At 47.3% G+C, this 19387-nt stretch overlaps 2 protein-coding genes across 2 annotated transcripts in view; both read right to left on the bottom strand.

The window, feature by feature from the left end:
• LOC104592823 (catalytic/ hydrolase) overlaps positions 1–19387 on the bottom strand; it is a 31945-nt gene that overhangs the window by 12183 nt on the left and 375 nt on the right. The window contains exons 2-5 of the mRNA XM_010252327.2: positions 19304–19375; positions 4665–4744; positions 3126–3225; positions 2985–3038 (exon numbers count right to left, since the gene is read on the bottom strand). Of these exons, the coding sequence (XP_010250629.1) occupies positions 2985–3038; positions 3126–3225; positions 4665–4744; positions 19304–19375 (306 nt within the window). The remainder of the gene's footprint in view (positions 1–2984; positions 3039–3125; positions 3226–4664; positions 4745–19303; positions 19376–19387) is intronic.
• On the bottom strand, positions 12363–19285 carry LOC148800906 (uncharacterized). The gene is made up of 3 exons (XM_088901861.1): positions 14069–19285; positions 13566–13996; positions 12363–13492 (listed from the first exon to the last, which is right to left on the bottom strand). Exons 1-3 carry the CDS (start codon positions 14370–14372, stop codon positions 12962–12964), a joined length of 1266 nt encoding a protein of 421 aa, XP_088757987.1. The 5' UTR covers positions 14373–19285; the 3' UTR covers positions 12363–12961.

The following is a 19387-nucleotide window of genomic DNA, read 5'->3' as shown; positions in this document are numbered from 1 at the left end:
AGATAGTTCGTCCCATCTAGCTTAAATGTGGTAACACCCGTCAAAACGGAATCTACTAGAGCAGGTCCAGAAGCTAGAACCAGATTGAACTCACTTCCATATGTCTTCATTAATCAAACGAAAATCAAAGAACAGAAAATTTTGACTATGTGAACTTACTTGAAGTCAAACCAGAACTTGGGTGCTTGAAAAGCTAGGGTTTTGCTCCGTCCAGCAGATGGGCGGGAGAAAGAAGACACTGCCGCACCTACCAGAGTAACCCAAACTCTTCCAAACCTGAACCGCCCTCCTTTAGTAGTCACAAGACACCTTCCAAGCACAGAGCGCCACACCCAAGCTTCACCTTTCCTGGTAACTCGAAAATCTCTAGTCGGCTAGGGTTTCGGGCAGCAGCAAGACAGCATCACTTCTTGGCGAAATCTGGCCAGAACTGAACTCTCCAAACCCTTCTACCAACTAGGCAAGTGATTCTCTATACTATAGAGAACCCATCTCTCCATACACTCTCTTGATTTTAGAGTGTACAGGAACAAAGAAAAAAGAAAGAAAGAGGAACTGAACCCGCTCTGATACCAAGATGTGAATCAGTCCTCTAATATCAGGTTTAAAACAGTGATTAACAGTACAAATCAGATCTGAATGATAGTGCAAGAGCTGTGTATGTCGAAGAGAAGAGGTAAGAGAGGAAGAAGTCGAATGATTCTTCCTTCTCCTCTAACCCTATTTTTTATTAATCTCTAAAACAAATTGATGATGACAAGTATACCCTTAAGTGGGCGGCCAGCTTGGCAGTTACATAAAGAAAATAAAAATAAGAACAAATAACAGACCCATTAAGTGAGGCCCATCAACATAAAATAAAAGATAAAATAAAGGATATCACATAAGAGGCTGTTAGGTCCCATTCGGCCTAGTATCTTTACAGGGACGAACTATCTTGCTTGGGCACAGTCTATAAAAATCTATGTTTGTAGTAGAGGAAAACTCGGGTATCACACAGGCAGTAAGGTGAAACCCGAAGAGACAGACCTTGAATTTGAAAAATGGATGCAAGAGAACTACACTGTTATAGGATGGTTGGTTAACTCTACGCAACCCCATATAAACCAGCACTATCTCTGGATGTCTTCGGCCAAGGAGATATGGGACATAATAACTGAGACCTACTCACAGAAACTGAATGTAGCTAGCAAACTAAAAGGATTTCTCAACTCTGAATTTGAAATCAAAGATTTGGGAGATCTTCGGTATTTCTTGGGCATTGAAGTTGCTTAATCTAAGGATGGTATCTTCATATCTCAGCGCAAATATGTCCTTGATCTTCTTGCTAAAACCGGTAAACTTGGCGCTAAACCCATCTCCACTCCCATTCATCCTAATCATAAGATTTCTGCCACAGACGGTGAACCTTTGCCTGATAAGGGAGTGTTTCAGAGACTACTTGGGAAGTTGTTATACCTTTGCATGACTCGGCCAGATATTTCCTATGCAGTAAGTGTTATTAATCAGTTTATGCATTCTCCCAGAGATACTCATCTAGCTGCTGCAGAAAGGGTTCTGTGCTACTTGAAATGTACTCCAGGGAAAAGTATTATGTTTGCTAAGCATGGTCACATGAAGCTGGAAGCCTTTACTGATGCAGATTGGGCAGGATGTATTGATGACAGAAGGTCCACCTCTGGTTATTGTGCTCTGGTTGCTGGGAATATTGTGTCTTGGAGGAGTAAGAAACAATCAGTAGTTGCTAGATCCTCAGCTGAAGCAGAATACAGGGCAATGGCTCATGGTGTGTCAGAATTACTATGGCTACGATCCCTTCTAGAGGAATTGGGGGTGGACTATGAGAAACCAACGATGCTCTATTGTGACAACCAAGCTGCTATCAACATTGCGCATAATCCTGTTCAACATGACAGAACTAAGCACATTGAGGTTGATAGGCATTTCATAAGAGAAAGAGTCTCTTCAGGAGAAGTTTGTTTACCATTTATCACATCAGAAGAGCAACTGGCTGATATCTTGACCAAGGGAGTTCCGAGGGGGAAATTGACACACTATATAAGCAAGCTGGGCATGATTGACATCTATGCTCAGCTTGAGGGGGAGTGTAAAGAGACTGGGCCGAATGGGCCCTAACAGCCTCTTATGTGATATCCTTTATTTTATCTTTTATTTTATGTTGATGGGCCTCACTTAATGGGCCTGTTATTTGTTCTTATTTTTATTTTCTTTATGTAACTGCCAAACTGGCCGCCCACTTAAGGGCATACTTGTCATCATTAATTTTTAGATCTTAATAAAATAGGGTTAGAGGAGAATGGAGAATTAATTCGACTCCTTCTTCTCTTACCTCTTCTCTTCGCCATCTTCTTCTCTTATACAGTTATTCAGATTTGTTTTATTCTGCTAATCACTGAATTCAAACTTGATATTAGAGGACTGATTTACAAAGATAAATCTAGCTTTAAATGAACACATCAATTTCCAACAATAAAACCACCAATAAGATAGATCCTTTTATGATCTTCCAGATCAAGATAACATGATTGTATCATGCATCCAATAGCTACAGTTTCTTTTTCACCCTTCACCCAAGACCATGGTTTCTTACTTACTTGGACAACCAAACAAAGTATAAAAGTTCATTTAGACAATAACTTGGATTAGTTTTTGATTTTCATGCAATCAATTAAGTGGTTAGTTAACCCTGCACGAGTTCCATGTACAAAACATACAAGACATAGGGAGGGAAGGCAGCTTTTATCTCTTTGAGCTTTTATATAAACGTATTACTTTCATGATCAAGTTGGACACTACTATCGATGCTAAGAGAAGATTTAATTCAAGCATTGGCGCTGCAATGGTGCATCAAGACTTATAAGTCTCCATAACATTTTTCAAAATCATTCTGACTAATCAAATTGAGAAGGAGATAAGTTCTTGGAAAAAACAATAGCAGAATCTGTGTTAAGAATAGCAAATACCTGTTGACCAGAAGGCCATAAATATGGGTTGAAGCGAACAGCTCTATAACCATCCTATTGCAAGACAAATTCTGTGTCAAAATGAGTTTTACAATGTGAAAATAATCTTGAGATACAATAACATTAAGTTCTTCCAATGACCTTCAAGACAAGATTCTCTAACTGGTTAATCCCACTTCCATCTTCTGAAGGATTAGCAAGACAACAGCCAACAAATTTGGATGGGTACTTCCTCAAAACACTATCCATCCACAAAATTTGAGTAAGCCAACTAAGCCAATGATCCTTTCTATGTGCTAGCGAAGAGGAAATAAGTTCCAATAATAAAAAAAGATATAATTAGATGTGAGACACCGATTCATAAAGTAGTTCTAATGATTCAATCCAAACACAACCTACTGGAGAACCAATTAGTGCTTTAAAAGGTGAACGACTGAAGAAAAAATTAACTCTCCACGGTTGTTCTTGGCTGAGTGGCATGTACTTCTATGGTGCCCTTTTCCAACCATGAAGCATGGCCAAGCAACCCTTCTCAACTAGGACCCAACACCAAGGTGGTTTGGCCAACACTGGACAAAGAAATATTGAATGACAACGTGAGGACTCCAACTTGAGACCTCATTTTTTATAATGGGGACACCAAACATGGATTAAAATAAGTATGAAAACATTCATAAGAGTAAATTGCACCTCTCTGTGGTAAAAATATACAAGCAATTTAATTACTATATAAACAAATAAATTTAAGATGCAGAAAGTTCCTCAATTAATATTATGTAATATTATATGGACAAATTAGGTAGCTCCTGGATTACTATACTTCAGATATCAGTATATCACTGATAATCTTGTAAAAAACATGAACAATTTTACTGATCTGAAGCATTTAGTTTGCAATCCATATAAGATCTTTACACAGAAAATCAACCCAATTGAATAAGTTAATCAACTACAAGGTTTAATCTTTTTTAATGGTTAGAAGTACCCAATCAAGCTGATTTTGCCTGATAGATCTCCTATATGAGGTCTAAAATGTACAAGGTTCAATTTAAAAGATCTTCCACTACTTGTCTGAAAATAAACTAGGTTACCATACTTGTAGTAGTACAAGGGCTATTGAATGTTTCTCCATATTCATATCATACTGTAAAGCCTTCTGGGACAGCTATACTCATTCCCCCAGTTCATGTCAGTCCTATCCCCATCATACATTGGAGATTTTCCTAGCTGATAATATAGGCACCAGTCTCTGACTCCTGGTTCCAGGAGTTCCAAGAAACAACAGTTCAGCTTGGATACATGGAAAAGACTTCAGAGCTGAAACATGGCGTGTAAATAGAGGTTGTAGGGGGGAAATTGCACAGAGCCTCAACCATGTTAGCACATGAAAATTTACGGTTTGCTTAAACTACCTCTCTAAATGACTTACTGGTAAACACCACAGTCCCACCTTATATACACATATATGCATGGAAGCTTTTTTTCCTAATTTCATTGTCAGATGTTCCTTTACTATAGTCTCTTGGAAAGATGGTAAATAAAAGGTAGTTTATGATGAGTATAAATTCTGTATTACCAAAGGGCTCAAAACATATGTAGCCCTTTGCCAGTTAGCCTGCTAAGCACCAGTCATTGGCTGTCAAAGCTAGCAGGAAAAAAGGAAAGCTGATATGAACTGACCTCGTCACCAAAGAATGGTCGAACTTATGATTAATGGGCTGCACAATTAGGGCACCATCTATTCCTGCTTCTTCCATGCACTGTGGCAGCATGGAAATAAAATATCAGACCATCTATTTTCTACATAATGTAATATTTTACATTATTTTAATATTTGTCTCGCATATTATTTCCCAAAAAAGAGAAGGTTAGAACTTAGATAACATTTGGACATTGATCCTGAGATACAGAAAGCATGACACCATATGTGAGACACATTGAATCAAATCATAAGCAGGGATTATATATTTTTTGTTTTTCACACAAACAATATTTTAGTTCTATGTCTAAGAAATGCATAAAATGGTATTTAAAAGTTAAAATCCAAGATTAATTTAAGCCAATGTGCCATATATACTATTATCTATACCACTATAGAAAGTATGAATAACTTTGTGGCACTTTTTTGACTAAAATACCCCTATTTTTGAATTTAGTCTCTCTCCTATTGTGTGGGCAAAAATGTAATCTGAACTACTACTTTTCACCCATTTCAATTCCCTCTCATTTAAGTCTTATATTTAAGGTATTGACACTCGTTCTCTCTCATTAGATCCTATATTTAAGGCTTTTTTTCTCACCAATAAATTCTATTAATTAGATCTATATCCAATACTTTTGACAATATAAAACCTATGTTTTTTATAACTGACCCAAAAATGAGAGCATTCTTCTATCTAGGTGAAAGGTAATCAATTCAACCATCTAGGTCAAATGGGTCAACCCATGAAAAGATAAAAACACAAAAAAAAATGAAAAATACATAAATTTTGTAGGTATTTGGGCACATTTCTAATATTATATATTCATCATATTAGACAAAAATGTGATAAAAATTATTTTTGTACACAGAATATAAAAAATATAGAAAAATTTGGACACATATTATTACTATCATCACCATCATCTAAAGTTGCCACATGCAAAGCATGTGCACATTTGCTAGTATATTTAAAAAGCAATGAGTGGTATAGCAAGTAGAGAAGAAAAGTTAGTATGACTTGACTTCCATTGGTCACATGTCTCTTACATTCATATTGATCATTTTCATAACTTTGGCATGACAACTATCAATTTCTCTGCATGATCTGTAAGACTAACTGATGAAGGGAAATTTGGCCCGGCCTCGCGATCGCCCGACACGTGGCAAAGGCAAGCAGCTCGGGACAGTAGAGCACCCAAAGCGAACATCGGAAGCAAGTCCAAACTCACTACCGAGCCTGAACTCCAGACCGCCGTACTTAGTCCGAGCTCCTTGTTAAGAGCGAGCTCCCTGTCAAAGGTCCGAGCTCCCTAAAACCCGAGCTCCCTAAGTCCGAGCTCGGTACTAGGAGCCCGAGCTCCTTGTTAAGAGCGAGCTCCCTGTCAAAGGTCCGAGCTCCCTAAAACCCGAGCTCCCTAAGTCCGAGCTCGGTACTAGGAGCCCGAGCCCCCTGATTAAGAGCGAGCTCCCTGTCAAAGGTCCGAGCTCCCCAAGTCCGAACTCGGTACTAGGAACCCGAGCTCCCTACTAGGAGCCTGAGCTCCCTGTTAAGAGCGAGCTCCCTACTGAGAACCCGAGCTCCCTGCAAGGGGCACGAACTATACTGGGCCCCAAGCCTCACAAAGCTGGCCCGAGCTGACCCGTGGCAGCTCGGAACACTCCAAACCGAACTCAAGGCACCTCGCTCGCCACTCCAACACTTCACAAAGCACCAAGCCAGCCAGGCGTACCCGATACCAAAGACGTCTTTACCCAAGGGCGGCGTACTTGACTGATTTGGGATCTGACGCCTGACAGCCACCTTTCAAACGGCCTCCTGCCACTGCCACCTGCTACCGACATCGCTAGCCGCAGAGATGGCTCCGACAAAAGGAACAGTGACGGTCCTGTCCGACCAGAGGAAATGACACCCGAACTGGCAGGAGTTCAGAAGTAATCATGTCCGATCTGACGGAGGCCTGGAAGTGAGTGCGCGAGGTGGTTATAAAAGGCTTCTACCCCCCCAGGGATGAGGTATGCTAACTTCCGCGCTATCTGGTTATTCTTGCCTTTGAAAGACTCTAACTTGAGCTTCGGAGCCCTTACGCCGGGTTCTCCCCGGAGCCTCTCTTCTCCTCCCGTTTCAGGTCCCTGTTACTCATTTCGGAGGCAAGATCATCAACAGCTAAAGACCGGCCAGATCGTGCATCATCAATTGGCGCCGTCTGTGGGAACCGATTCAAAAAGCCTCCCTCCAAAATTTTCATACCCTTTCCTTCTTCTCTAAAGAACTCATTACTTATGGCCTCATCCAGCAACGCCAGACGCGGCACAGAGACAAACACCACCGGGGAACAGCTCCAAGTCCCCGTAGTGTGTGTTGGGCAGTTCACCATCCCCCTCATGGTGGATGGAATCCCCAACCTGACTACGCCACAAACAGTGGCACCTATAAGCCTGCCCTCCGCAAACATCTCCTTCCCTCTTCCCATCGAGACTGCCTTCTCTGAACCGACCGCCATTCCCCTGGCAGCTAGCCAGAATCGGTTGGACGACTTAATGCAATGCATGCGGGCAATGCAAGCCCAGATGCAGCAGTTCCAGCAACACCAGCTTCACCAACACCAAGTGTTGCACAACCTCTCCCAATACCACTATTAGCAGCAGTTTCCCCAACTGACACTGAACCAACCACCGCTTCCACCTCGCCACCCTGCCCCGAAGCCAGTAAAAGCCTCTCCGCAGGATGGGCGCCTTCACCAAGGAAAGGCCTCCAGACCCCAGAATCCCCCAAACAGCCAGGCCTCGTCCCCAGGCCGGAGAGAAAGAAAAGTCATCCCCGCCTCGCGGCTCGCAGGTGGATCAGGAACCTCGCCCGCGAGGTCAGCACCTCGGGTCTCAAAACCGGAGTCCCCACTGGTGGGAAACCGATTCGGCGCACTGACGGCAGCGGACTACCAGAACTCCGAGCCCATCGAGCTCGGCAACACGGAGGCCAGCAGCGCCAGCACAAGGCCCACTCAGCAGCGGAGACGCCGTCGAAGTCGACGAACTGCCACCCGCGTCTTATCCGAGCTCAGAGGCAAAGGCGAAGCGAGCTCGGACGAGGTAGGAATCGCCCCGATTCTCTCGGTTCCTTCCCCCCTCGCCTCAGAACTCCTAGCAGTCCCCTTGCCTAAAGATTTCAAGCTCCCGCCCCTAGACAAGTACGACGGATCCTTCGACCCCAACGACCACGTGGACGCTTTCCAGTCCCAAATGCACCTCGCCAGGGCCAGTGAATCATGCATGTGCGTGGCCTTCACCACCACCCTCAAGGGGGTAGCCCGCACTTGGTACAGGAACCTGGCCCCCGGATCGATAAAGTGTTGGGCTCAGTTCGTGCAGGTCTTCACTGCACACTTTGTTACCAGTAAACGGTGCCCCAGAGCAGAGGAGAGCATCTTCGAAGTAGTCCAAAGGGAAGGAGAACCCATACGGGGCTACATCAAACGATTCAACAAGGCATGCTTACAGATACCTCGGTTAGACCCCGCGGTACAGCTTGCCGCAGCAAAAAGAGGGGTGACGCACAAGGAATTCAAGTGGCACATGGTAGCTAACCAGCCCGCGACCGTGGCCGAGTTCCTCAAGCTCGCGGACAAGTTCATGAGGACGGAGGAGGAAATCAACCAAAGAACCGAGGGCAGAAACGAGAAAAGAAAGAGGGACGGCGAGCCCTCTAGCTCGGCCGACCGGAAAAACCCGGCCCGGGACCTGAAACCGAACCAGTCTTTCCGAGCTCCCCTCCCAGCTCGGACGGATTACACGCCACTGAACACAAGGCGGACCGAGATCCTAATGACAATCAAGGACGCCCCCTTCGTGAAGTGGCCACCTCGCCTAAAGGGAAATCCGAACGAAAGAAACAAGAATTTGTACTGTAGTTTCCATAGGGACCACGGTCACAGTACCGAGCTATGTAATAACCTCCGAGACGAGATAGAGGGGCTCATCCGTCGCGGATACTTGAGAAACTTTGTACAGCACAACAATAATAGCAATAAAGCGGACCAGCCAGGCGAACACTTAAGAGACGCCCCGGAGACTAGCAGCAGGCCTGCTGAACCAATGCAGCGACAGCCTCCGGCAGAAAGGCCAGTTCGGGGAACCATCCATGTAATTGTGGGAGGTTCAGTGGTGGCGGGGTGCACATCAGCGGCAGCTCGGACCTCAGTTCGCGAAGCGGTCCTCGAGGAGCGGAACCCCCCGAAGAGGCCGAAGACCGAGGAGCCGATCCTCTTCACAGAAGACGACGCGCGGGGAGTTCGCTACCCTCACGACGACGCACTCGTCATTAAACTCAGGATCAGCGACTTCGAAGTTAGGCGCGTGCTCGTGGATTCAGGCAGCTCAGCGGACATCCTATTCAAGTCGGCATTTGATCGGCTGCAGCTGCCAGGGGGCGACCTAAAACCTGCAAGCACTCCCCTGGTGGGCTTCAGCGGGGAGGAAGTTAGGCCCCTTGGAAAAGTAACGGTGCCCGTGGAAGTCGGCACGTGGCCTTGTGCGGTCAGACTCAACCACGATTTTCTGGTAGTCGCAACCCCCTCCCCATACAACGCCATAATAGGACGGCCAATCACGCATATCCTGCGGGCGGTGGTCTCTACCTATTATTTGGCGATGAAGTTCCCTACGGACTTCGGTGTGGGGGTAGTGCGGGGCGACCAGCTCGAATCCCACAAGTGCTACGTCGCCGCCCTAAAGGGCAAGTCCAAGCCGGCCGGCGACCTCGACCTGGAACGGCCTACGGAGCAAGGCGAAGAACGAGCCTCGCCGACGGAAGAGACAGTCACGATCCCGACCTCACCGACGGACCCATCTCGCGCACTCCAGATTGGTGCTTCTGTCAAGGAACCCCAACGGACCGAACTGGTAAGTTTTTTACTCCAAAATTTAGATATTTTTGCATGGTCCGCGGCCGAAATGCCCGGCATTGACCCTAATCTTATAACTCACAAACTTAACACTGACCCTTTAGTCAGACCCGTTAGACAGAAGAAACGGAACTTAGCCCCGGAGCGCTGGAAAGCAGTCGACGAGGAAGTCGAAAAGCTCCTCGCGGCAGACTTCATAAGGGAAGTCCATTACCTGAGCTGGGTGGCCAACCCTGTGCTGGTGAAAAAGGCGAACGGCAAGTGGCGCATGTGCGTCGACTACACCGACCTGAACCGAGCTTGCCCGAAAGACTGCTTCCCCCTTCCTAGGATCGACCGTCTAGTGGACGCGACCTCGGGACACGAATTGCTAAGTTTCCTGGATGCCTACTCAGGCTACAACCAAATCCGGATGGACCAGTCCGACGAGGAAAAAACCAGCTTCATAACCGAATTCGGTATATACTGTTACAAGGTCATGCCCTTCGGGTTAAAAAACGCCAGGGCGACCTTCCAAAGACTTGTAAATAAGCTGTTTCGGCCCCTGATCGGCACAAAGATAGAGTGCTATGTAGACGACATGGTCGTCAAAACACAGTTTTCGCAAGAATTAATACAAGACTTAGATTCTGTCTTCCAAATCCTGCGTCAGTATAACATGAAATTAAACCCCAACAAATGTGTCTTTGGCGTCACCTCGGGCAAGTTCCTGGGCTACGTTGTCAATCGACGTGGCATCGAGGCCAACCCAGACAAAATACAAGCCATCCTAGATATGAGACCACCTCGGAAAATAAAAGAAGTCCAAAGGCTAAACGGCCGCATAGCCGCCCTAAGCCGCTTCATGTCCAAATCGGCAGACCGCTGCCTACCCTTCTTCAAAGCGATCAAAGGCAAAGGGTTCGAATGGACCCAAGACTGTCAGCTCGCGTTTGACGAGCTAAAAGGCTACCTCGCCAAAGTACCAACCTTAGCTCGACCCGAGGAAGGCGAAGTCTTAGAGCTATACCTCTCAGCCAGCGACGAGGTAGTCAGTTCGGTACTAGTAAAGGAGGCAGACCGGGTCCAGCGACCCATATATTATGTTAGTAAAATCTTGCAGGGAGCAGAAACAAGGTACCCGCAGATAGAAAAGCTAGCGTATGCCCTGGTGATAGCAGCACGGAAACTCCGCCCGTACTTCCAGGCCCACACCATCATCGTCCTGACCGACAAACCTCTAAGGCAAGTCTTACTCAAACCCGAGGTTTCCGGCCGGCTGACGAAGTGGTCCATCGAGCTCAGCGAGTACGATCTCCAGTACAAGCTAAGAACTGCCATCAAGGCCCAAGCCTTGGCAGATTTTATCGCGGAGTGCACATTCAACCCCGGAGCCCCTGAACTGGTCGAGCCCGAGGTCCCCAGTTCGGGCGAACTCGGAGCTCTCAAGCCAAACGAGTCCGAGCCCCGTGAAGTAGCAGCCAGCGTGGCTTCCCTCCTGGTTAGACCAAGCGCGAACTGGGATGAGGAGCCCTGGATCCTTCACGTGGATGGCTCCTCGAACCAACAAGGCAGCGGGGCTGGAATAGTGCTACGCGGCCCGGGCGGAACAAAACTGGAATACGCACTACGCTTCGAGTTCGCGGCATCCAACAACAAGGCAGAGTACGAAGCACTGATAGCTGGGCTAAACCTAGCGCGCTAGGTCGGGGCAAAGCACGTGGTTATCTGCAGTGATTCCCAGCTCGTGGTCAACCAAATTACAGGCGAATACGAAGCACGCGAACTCACTATGATTGCGTACTTGGCAAAAGTAAAGGAAGCTCTATTCAACTTCCAATCACACTTCATCAAGCAAATCCCGAGGTCAGAGAACGCCGAGGCCGACGCCCTGTCCTGACTGGCTAGCACGAGCCACAACGCCAGGAGAACCGTGTACGTAGAGGACTTGCCTCGGCCCAGCATTCTAGGTGGGGCAGAAGAGGTCGCTCCCGTCACCGAAGCAGAGCCGAGCTGGATCGACCCACTCGCAAGCTTCTTGTTAGACGGAACCCTCCCCGCGAATCGCAACACAGCCAAGAGGGTGCAGCGCCAGGCAGCCAAATACGTCGTGATAGACGAACGGTTGTACCGACGATCATACACACTCCCCTATCTGCGATGCTTGCGCCCAGCCGAAGCCGAGCTGGTACTCCGCGACATCCATGAAGGCTTGTGCGGCGGACACCTGGGGGGCAGAGCCCTCGCCCAAAAAGCACTTCGACAAGGATACTACTGGCCAACGATGAAGACAGAGGCAATCGAGCTCGTCAGAAAATGCGGCAAGTGTCAGAAGCATGCCAGCATCCACCATCAGCCCGCTGCCGACCTCAAATACCTCACCAGTCCATGGCCCTTCGCCCAGTGGGGCATCGACCTCCTGGGGCCATTCCCACCAGCGACAGGCGGGAGAAAATTCCTACTGGTGGCAGTAGATTATTTCACAAAGTGGATAGAAGCCGAACCCCTGGCAATAGTTACGGCCCGAAACATACAAAACTTCTTCTGGAAGAACATCGTGTGTCGCTTCGGGCTACCTCGAGTACTGATCTCCGACAATGGCAAACAGTTCAAAGACATCAAGTTCCAAGAATGGTGCCGAAGTATGGGAATTAGTCAGAACTTCACATCGGTCGCACACCCACAGGCAAATGGCCAAACAGAAGTAATGAACAGAGCCATCCTCCGCAGACTAAAAGCGCGATTGGACCGAGCCAAAGGTTTGTGGGCAGACGAACTACCAAGTGTTTTATGGGCACACCGAACCACGGAAAAGACCGCCACGGGTGAGACCCCCTTTAACCTCACCTATGGCACCGAAGCAGTGATCCCGGCGGAAATCGAAGTGCCTACGTTACGACTAGAAGCGTACGACGAACGGACAAACGAGGGCGAGTTGCACACCAACCTCGACCTACTGGACGAAGTAAGAGACCTCGCGCACATCCGAACTGCGGCTTACCAACAAAAGGTAGCTCGGTACTACAACGCGCGAGTAAAAAAGAGGGACTTCCGCGTCGGCGACCTGGTTCTCCGTAAGGTCATGGTGCCCGAACCCGGCGTAGGGAAACTTGGGCCGAACTGGGAAGGACCCTACAGAGTAATGAAAACACTCGGGGGGGGGAGCGTACGAGCTCGGAACCCTAGAGGGCAAACAAGTACCCCGAGCATGGAACGTTGTCAACTTGAGAAGGTACTATCTGTAGGCCACCAAAGCAAGTACGCCGAAGTCATTTCATAAAACGAACTGAGGGACCGAAACGGTCAGTTCGGCAAAAAACATAGCTCAAAGACACCAGTACATGAACAAAAAGACTTTTCATTTCAAAACAGATGTGTACATTTCATTTCATTTCATTTTACAAGCCCGGGGCTACTTCATCGTTATCAGAAGCCTCTCCAACAACGCCCGAAGGACCTGCCTCCCCCTCGGAGTCTGGTTCGGCATCCGCGGCATTTGCCATCTCCGGAGTGATGCGCGAAGTGGATATGGCGCTGGTATCGAGGTCGGGGTACGTATTCCGGATCATCCACCGACTCAGCTTGAAACCCCTCCTGTAGGAGTCCACCATCAGGTCATCGAAATCCGGCGAAGCAATGTAATCGCTGACAGCCTTCTTCCTCGCGTCTTCGATGCCTTGAGAGAAGATCTGAGTCCTCTCCCTGATATCCTCCTGAAGATATTCGACCTGGTGCTCCAGGTCCAGCTTCATTTCCGCCATACGCTGCACCACCACCCCCATGGCCTTGGCGTCCCTCTGAGACCTCGCCTGCCTAGATCGCGCACGGCGAGCAGCAGCATCAGCAGCACGAGCATTCTCCTCGGCAGCTCGCGCCTGCCGCGAGCATTTCTCCACCTGGTTCGCCAAGGCATGAATGGAGGAGTTCACCTGTCAAAGGAAAACGAGGTCAGAGAAACGAATGAAAAAATAGAAGCCAAGCTCTGAAGAAGGGATCACTTACCACCATGGCATGAGTAACGGCACGACGGGCCACTTGGTGTAGAGGGAGTTCAGTCCACGCCGCAACTTCCTCAGGAAACATCGCCTCCTTACTCCGTTGAAGAGCATGCACAGGCGACAGCACGCTCCTGAAATCCCCCGGGGCCTCCGAGCCCGACGGCCCAGCTCGCATATGAGCGGACTCGGAATAGGCGGGAGCGCCCGTGTGTGTGGTTTCTGCATAAGGACCCCCCGTGTGTGTGGTTTCAGCATAAGGAGCCCCCGCCGGCCCCTGCATAGGAGGAACCATCTCAGGCCCCTCTGCCGGACAATCCGGCACCTCAGGCTCTGCAGCTCGGGATGGCTCGGCGCGAGCTCGCTTGGCCACCCGCTTTCTCCTCTTCATCCCCTCGAACAAGTGCGCACCTCGTGACCCTCGAGAATCCATTGTACCTACGAAAAGGAGTTCGGCATCAGTAAGACGTAAGCGAAGAACAAGACAAGATCACTAGGAAAAGAACCTACCCGAACTCAGGCCCGCAGCAATAAGCTTGGCCTCCGTCAGATACCATTGGCAATCCAGCCCAAGCCGCGCCCATTGCCGGAGGCCCTTCGCCGTCTCCTCATCAAATGTGATGCCGGAATCAGGAGCGGCCACTCCCCAGCCGGTCTGAAACGGCCACCCCATCGCACTTCGCACCCCAAAATAGTCCCGCTTCCACGCCGGGACCTTATTGGGGAGTCCGTGTAAGAGCTTGAAGCCCGGGCGAGGGGACAGGTAGTATGCCCGCCTACGCCCAAGAAGGGGACCCATTTGCTTTTTCAACATTAAGATAGAAGAAAAAATCTCCAGATCCAGAGGGAAGTTCTCGTCGCAAAATAAAGAGATCGTTCCCACTAAGTTCCTAATAGAGTTCGGGTGAAGCTAGCCAACCGTCACACCGAAGTGGTTTAGGACCTCGACAAGAAGAGGGTGGAAGGGCAGTCGCAGCCCCGCGGCGAGCTGTTCCCGGAAAATCACCATCTCATCAGGGCCATGTTCCCAAGGAAAGCTCCCCGTAGGGATAAAATAACCGTACTCACTGGGCAAATTATAGTAGTCTACGAGGGTTTGAAGTTCCTCAAGCGTCATGGTCGAAGGGCCGAACTGATCTACAACCCGGCCACGGCGGGAGGTGGATGCCAACCTACCCGAAGCACCTCGGGTGGTAGGCCCGACCCCTCCCTCAGGACCTACATCGGGCTCGCTTGAACTACCGTAGGACGCAAACTGGTTCGTAGAACCCACATCAGACCCACTTGAACAGTCTGAACCCTCCAAACCAGACATCGCGAAACGGAACGGGATTCCAAAAAATACTCACCCGGGAAGAAGACTGAAGCAGACCGCGAGAACTCGAACAAGCAAGACCTGGGACGCGAACTGAAAAGCCTGGACGCGAGCTGAAACTTAAGGCGCGAGCTCAAGATATACGACAATAGCAAGGACGGGCCCCCCCCTGCGCACTATTTATATCCACAGCGTACGGAAAGCGACGGCCCAGATCAAAGCCAATCCAACGGCCCACAACCGCGCTAGGACGCACGTCTTCCAAAACCAATCGGCGCACGTCTTTTAGAGACTGACGGAACGTCGCGCACGTCTTGTCAGAGGACAGGTGTCGGCACGCGTCTTCCCGAAACTGACGGAGCAACGGCGCACGTCCCCTCGCAATAAAAGCGTCTGCAGCGTAACTCCCGAATAACTAACGTCACGACTTCCGAACGCGCGCCCCTTTTTTGAAAATCAAATTGGAGCGAGCGCGCTCAGTACGGACCAAAACCCTCCCACTACCTTACAAACTCCCTGCGCCAAGACGGAACCGTTGTCACAGGGAGTGGGGGGCAATTGATGAAGGGAAATTTGGCCCGGCCTCGCGATCGCCCGACACGTGGCAAAGGCAAGCAGCTCGGGACAGTAGAGCACCCAAAGCGAACATCGGAAGCAAGTCCAAACTCACTACCGAGCCCTAACTCCAGACCGCCGTATTTAGTCCGAGCTCCTTGTTAAGAGCGAGCTCCCTGTCAAAGGTCCGAGCTCCCTAAAACCCGAGCTCCCTAAGTCCGAGCTCGGTACTAGGAGCCCGAGCTCCTTGTTAAGAGCGAGCTCCCTGTCAAAGGTCCGAGCTCCCTAAAACCCGAGCTCCCTAAGTCCGAGCTCGGTACTAGGAGCCCGAGCCCCCTGATTAAGAGCGAGCTCCCTGTCAAAGGTCCGAGCTCCCCAAGTCCGAACTCGGTACTAGGAACCCGAGCTCTCTAAAAACCCGAGCTCCCTACTAGGAGCCTGAGCTCCCTACTAGGAGCCTGAGCTCCCTGTTAAGAGCGAGCTCCCTACTGAGAACCCGAGCTCCCTGCAAGGGGCACGAACTATACTGGGCCCCAAGCCTCACAAAGCTGGCCCGAGCTGACCCGTGGCAGCTCGGAACACTCCAAACCGAACTCAAGGCACCTCGCTCGCCACTCCAACACTTCACTTCCAAAGCACCAGGCCAGCCAGGCGTACCCGATACCAAAGACGTCTTTACCCAAGGGCGGCGTACTTGACTGATTTGGGATCTGACGCCTGACAGCCACCTTTCAAACGGCCTCCTGCCACCGCCACCTGCTACCGACATCGCTAGCCGCAGAGACGGCTCCGACAAAAGGAACAGTGACGGTCCTGTCCGACCAGAGGAAATGACACCCGACCTGGCAGGAGTTCAGAAGTAATCATGTCCGATCTGACGGAGGCCTGGAAGTGAGTGCGCGAGGTGGTTATAAAAGGCTTCTACCCCCCCAGGGATGAGGTATGCTAACTTCCGCGCTATCTGGTTATTCTTGCCTTTGAAAGACTCTAACTTGAGCTTCGGAGCCCTTACGCCGGGTTCTCCCCGGAGCCTCTCTTCTCCTCCCGTTTCAGGTCCCTGTTACTCATTTCGGAGGCAAGATCATCAACAGCTAAAGACCGGCCAGATCGTGCATCATCACTAACCAACTCAAGAAACATCTAATATTAAACTAATGAGACCACAAATTTCTATAATTTAAGTAAAAATCTCTAGCATATATTCTATTTATTAATTACAAGCATGCCAAGCTATTGTCTATCCCAACATGTACATGTAATTCAATAGTTTTAAAAGTTTGAGCTCAACAGTAATGGAGTCAGCGGTTGATGTATATGCAAAATGAACATACAACATCTAAAGTAACAACTACGGTTTAAAAAGGTGTGCAACCAATGTAACAATAATATAATTGGAGTGTAATAGCAGGCATTTCGCCCTACAACTTCAAGGATCAACATCTCAAGAGAATGGATTCCTCCTGCTATGAATCAAATCAAATTCATTGTTGATGGCTGTAGTCTTAGAAATTCAGGTATTTCAGGCATGAAAGTATTTAGATACAATTCAGGTTCAATCATTGCACTCTCTACTTGGGAGCAATAGGTGTGAGTGACTATTATAGTTGAACTGCATGCCATCCTTCAAGAATTAAAGCTATGTAAGAGGCTAAATTTACATAACATAATGCTGGAAGAGAATCTTAAAACAGTGGTAGCAGATAAGGAAAAATAGTCACGGAACATGGCAACATCCAACATCTGCAGATATTGAGGGAAACCAAATAGATTCCTAAGAAGGGAAACTAGTCACGGAACATGGCAACATCCAACATCACTTAATGCTACATGTAAATAGCAGATATGGGGTTAGGTGGCAAGATAAGAAAAACATTAGAGTTTTCTTTTCATTGTATTTGTAAATAGTACTCTTTTCTCATTATCAATACAATTTTCAACTTTACCAATAAAAGAAGGTGTACACCTCAAGGCCAGGCAGAGCCAAAATGCCTCAAGACTAGCCTCAAAAATGGACAACTAAGCCTAAGCCTTGCACTTGTGAGATATATTCCTTGAGGTAGAAGGTGCAAAGGTGCACAAAAAGGATAGACCTTGCAATTCTAAACCAGACACATATCCTAATGTAAAAAAGAAAAAGACATGAATTTTTTTTTTTTTTGATTAGTAAAAGTTTTATAATGATCAATAAAGAGGGCTTCCCATACAGAGGCACAAGATGCAGCCTCAATTACACAAGCAGAATTACAATTGAACCCAATATAACCAATTCTTATGCATCCCTTGCTTGGATAAAAAGTTTTGCCACCCCTTTAGCCAATCTCCTTTCCCATTGAATTCTTATGGTCATGTTTGTGGTCAGCCATTTAAATCTTTTCATTGCTTCCCTATAGGTCTGGATTACTGTATCCAGTTCCTTCAACCACCCAAGTACCAGTTTAAAATCATCCTCAATTAACAATCTATCATAGTTCAGCTCTCTAGCAATCTGTACTCCCTACAACAGTGCTTGGAACTCAGCATGCACAGAATCCCCACTCCTATATGACCTGAGAATAACACAAGAATATGACCTTCCATATTCCTGAAGACTCCCCCAATTCCAGACAGCCGTGGGTTACCTAGGTTGCTGTCATCAAAATTTAACTAAATGAATCATTCTTGAGGGGGCCATTCAGACTGTAACAGGTCTTTCCTTCACAATAGAGCTTTTGCTACCAATTCCCAATATTATCTTTTTTTTTTATATTCATGAAATATTATCTTTTCTTATTTCATTTGTTACAAGGCCACTAAATACGACATAGTATAGTTGTATTCTGTTAAAAAATCAGAGAGATCAAGACCCTACCTCTCTCTCTTTTCTCCACATCATGAGATAGAACTCTGTAAAGCCCCTTTATTTGAGTTCTCCATGGTTTTCTCCCTATACGGCTATACCCAAGAAAATCAAACAGGGTTTCTTGCATTGGATTCCAGATCCTAAGGTGACATACGATCTACTGTCTTGGTTTTTTACATGTTTGTTAACCTAAAACATAAACCAAATTGGTCAAAATTATAAAATCTATATGTTGATAGGTCAAAATTTTAAAACAAAATTGGTAATTTAGACATGGCACCAATATTAGGACATGCAATGTAGATCCATTGTATTGGAAAGTACAGCCACAGTTAGGACTAAGTACTTGTTGAGTTGTTGTAAACATACACAAATAACTGAACTCCGGCTTTTACACAATGACCTTACTTGAATTCCAATATATGCCATAAGATTAACAAAATCGAGCGGGAAGGACTCAAAAAATACAAGATTTGGCAAAACAAGAAAACTCATAGTGTTCACAATTACTACAACTCTTAGAACTATTTTCTTATTCTACTCGAACATGAAGAATTAAAAATTCCGAAGTTTGTTCATTTGGGCTTGTGATCACGTATCTGCCGTACGTTTAAGAATGATTGAGGGAAACAACCCAAAGAAACGAAATTAAGCATATCTCGAACGCTCATCGTTGTTCACAAATATTGCAACTCATATGACTATTTACTCATTCTACGCGCACATAAACAAATAATGAAACAAAACTATGGATTTCCTCCATTCTGGCCTGCTTGGGTTTACTTATTTTCTCTGAGATTAACATTATTTTTTGTGGGCGGGGAGAGGGGGGACACGAAATTGAGTAAAACGGGCCTATTGGGCTCACATATTTGCACTGAAGCTAACAGAATTGAGAAAAAAGGCAAGAAAACCCCGAAATTCTATTAAAAACAACAAATTTTTACCAGGAAATGTGAATCTCCAGGAGTTTCAGAATTAAAACAAATATGTAACCCATAGGAAAATCAGAAAAAGGCTGAGTTAGCAACCATACCTGGAGCAAAAAATCGACGTTTCCAGGTAACGTTGGTTCTTGGCCTGGAAAATACGGGTACTTATGTGCTGCCTACAAAGAGAG

This window comes from Nelumbo nucifera, chromosome 3, assembly GCF_055504915.1.
Source record: "Nelumbo nucifera cultivar China Antique chromosome 3, China Antique-T2T, whole genome shotgun sequence".
Classification (NCBI taxonomy): domain Eukaryota; kingdom Viridiplantae; phylum Streptophyta; class Magnoliopsida; order Proteales; family Nelumbonaceae; genus Nelumbo; species Nelumbo nucifera.
The sequence above is the reverse complement of the archived record's forward strand: the minus strand, read 5'-3'. Positions and strand labels throughout refer to the sequence as shown.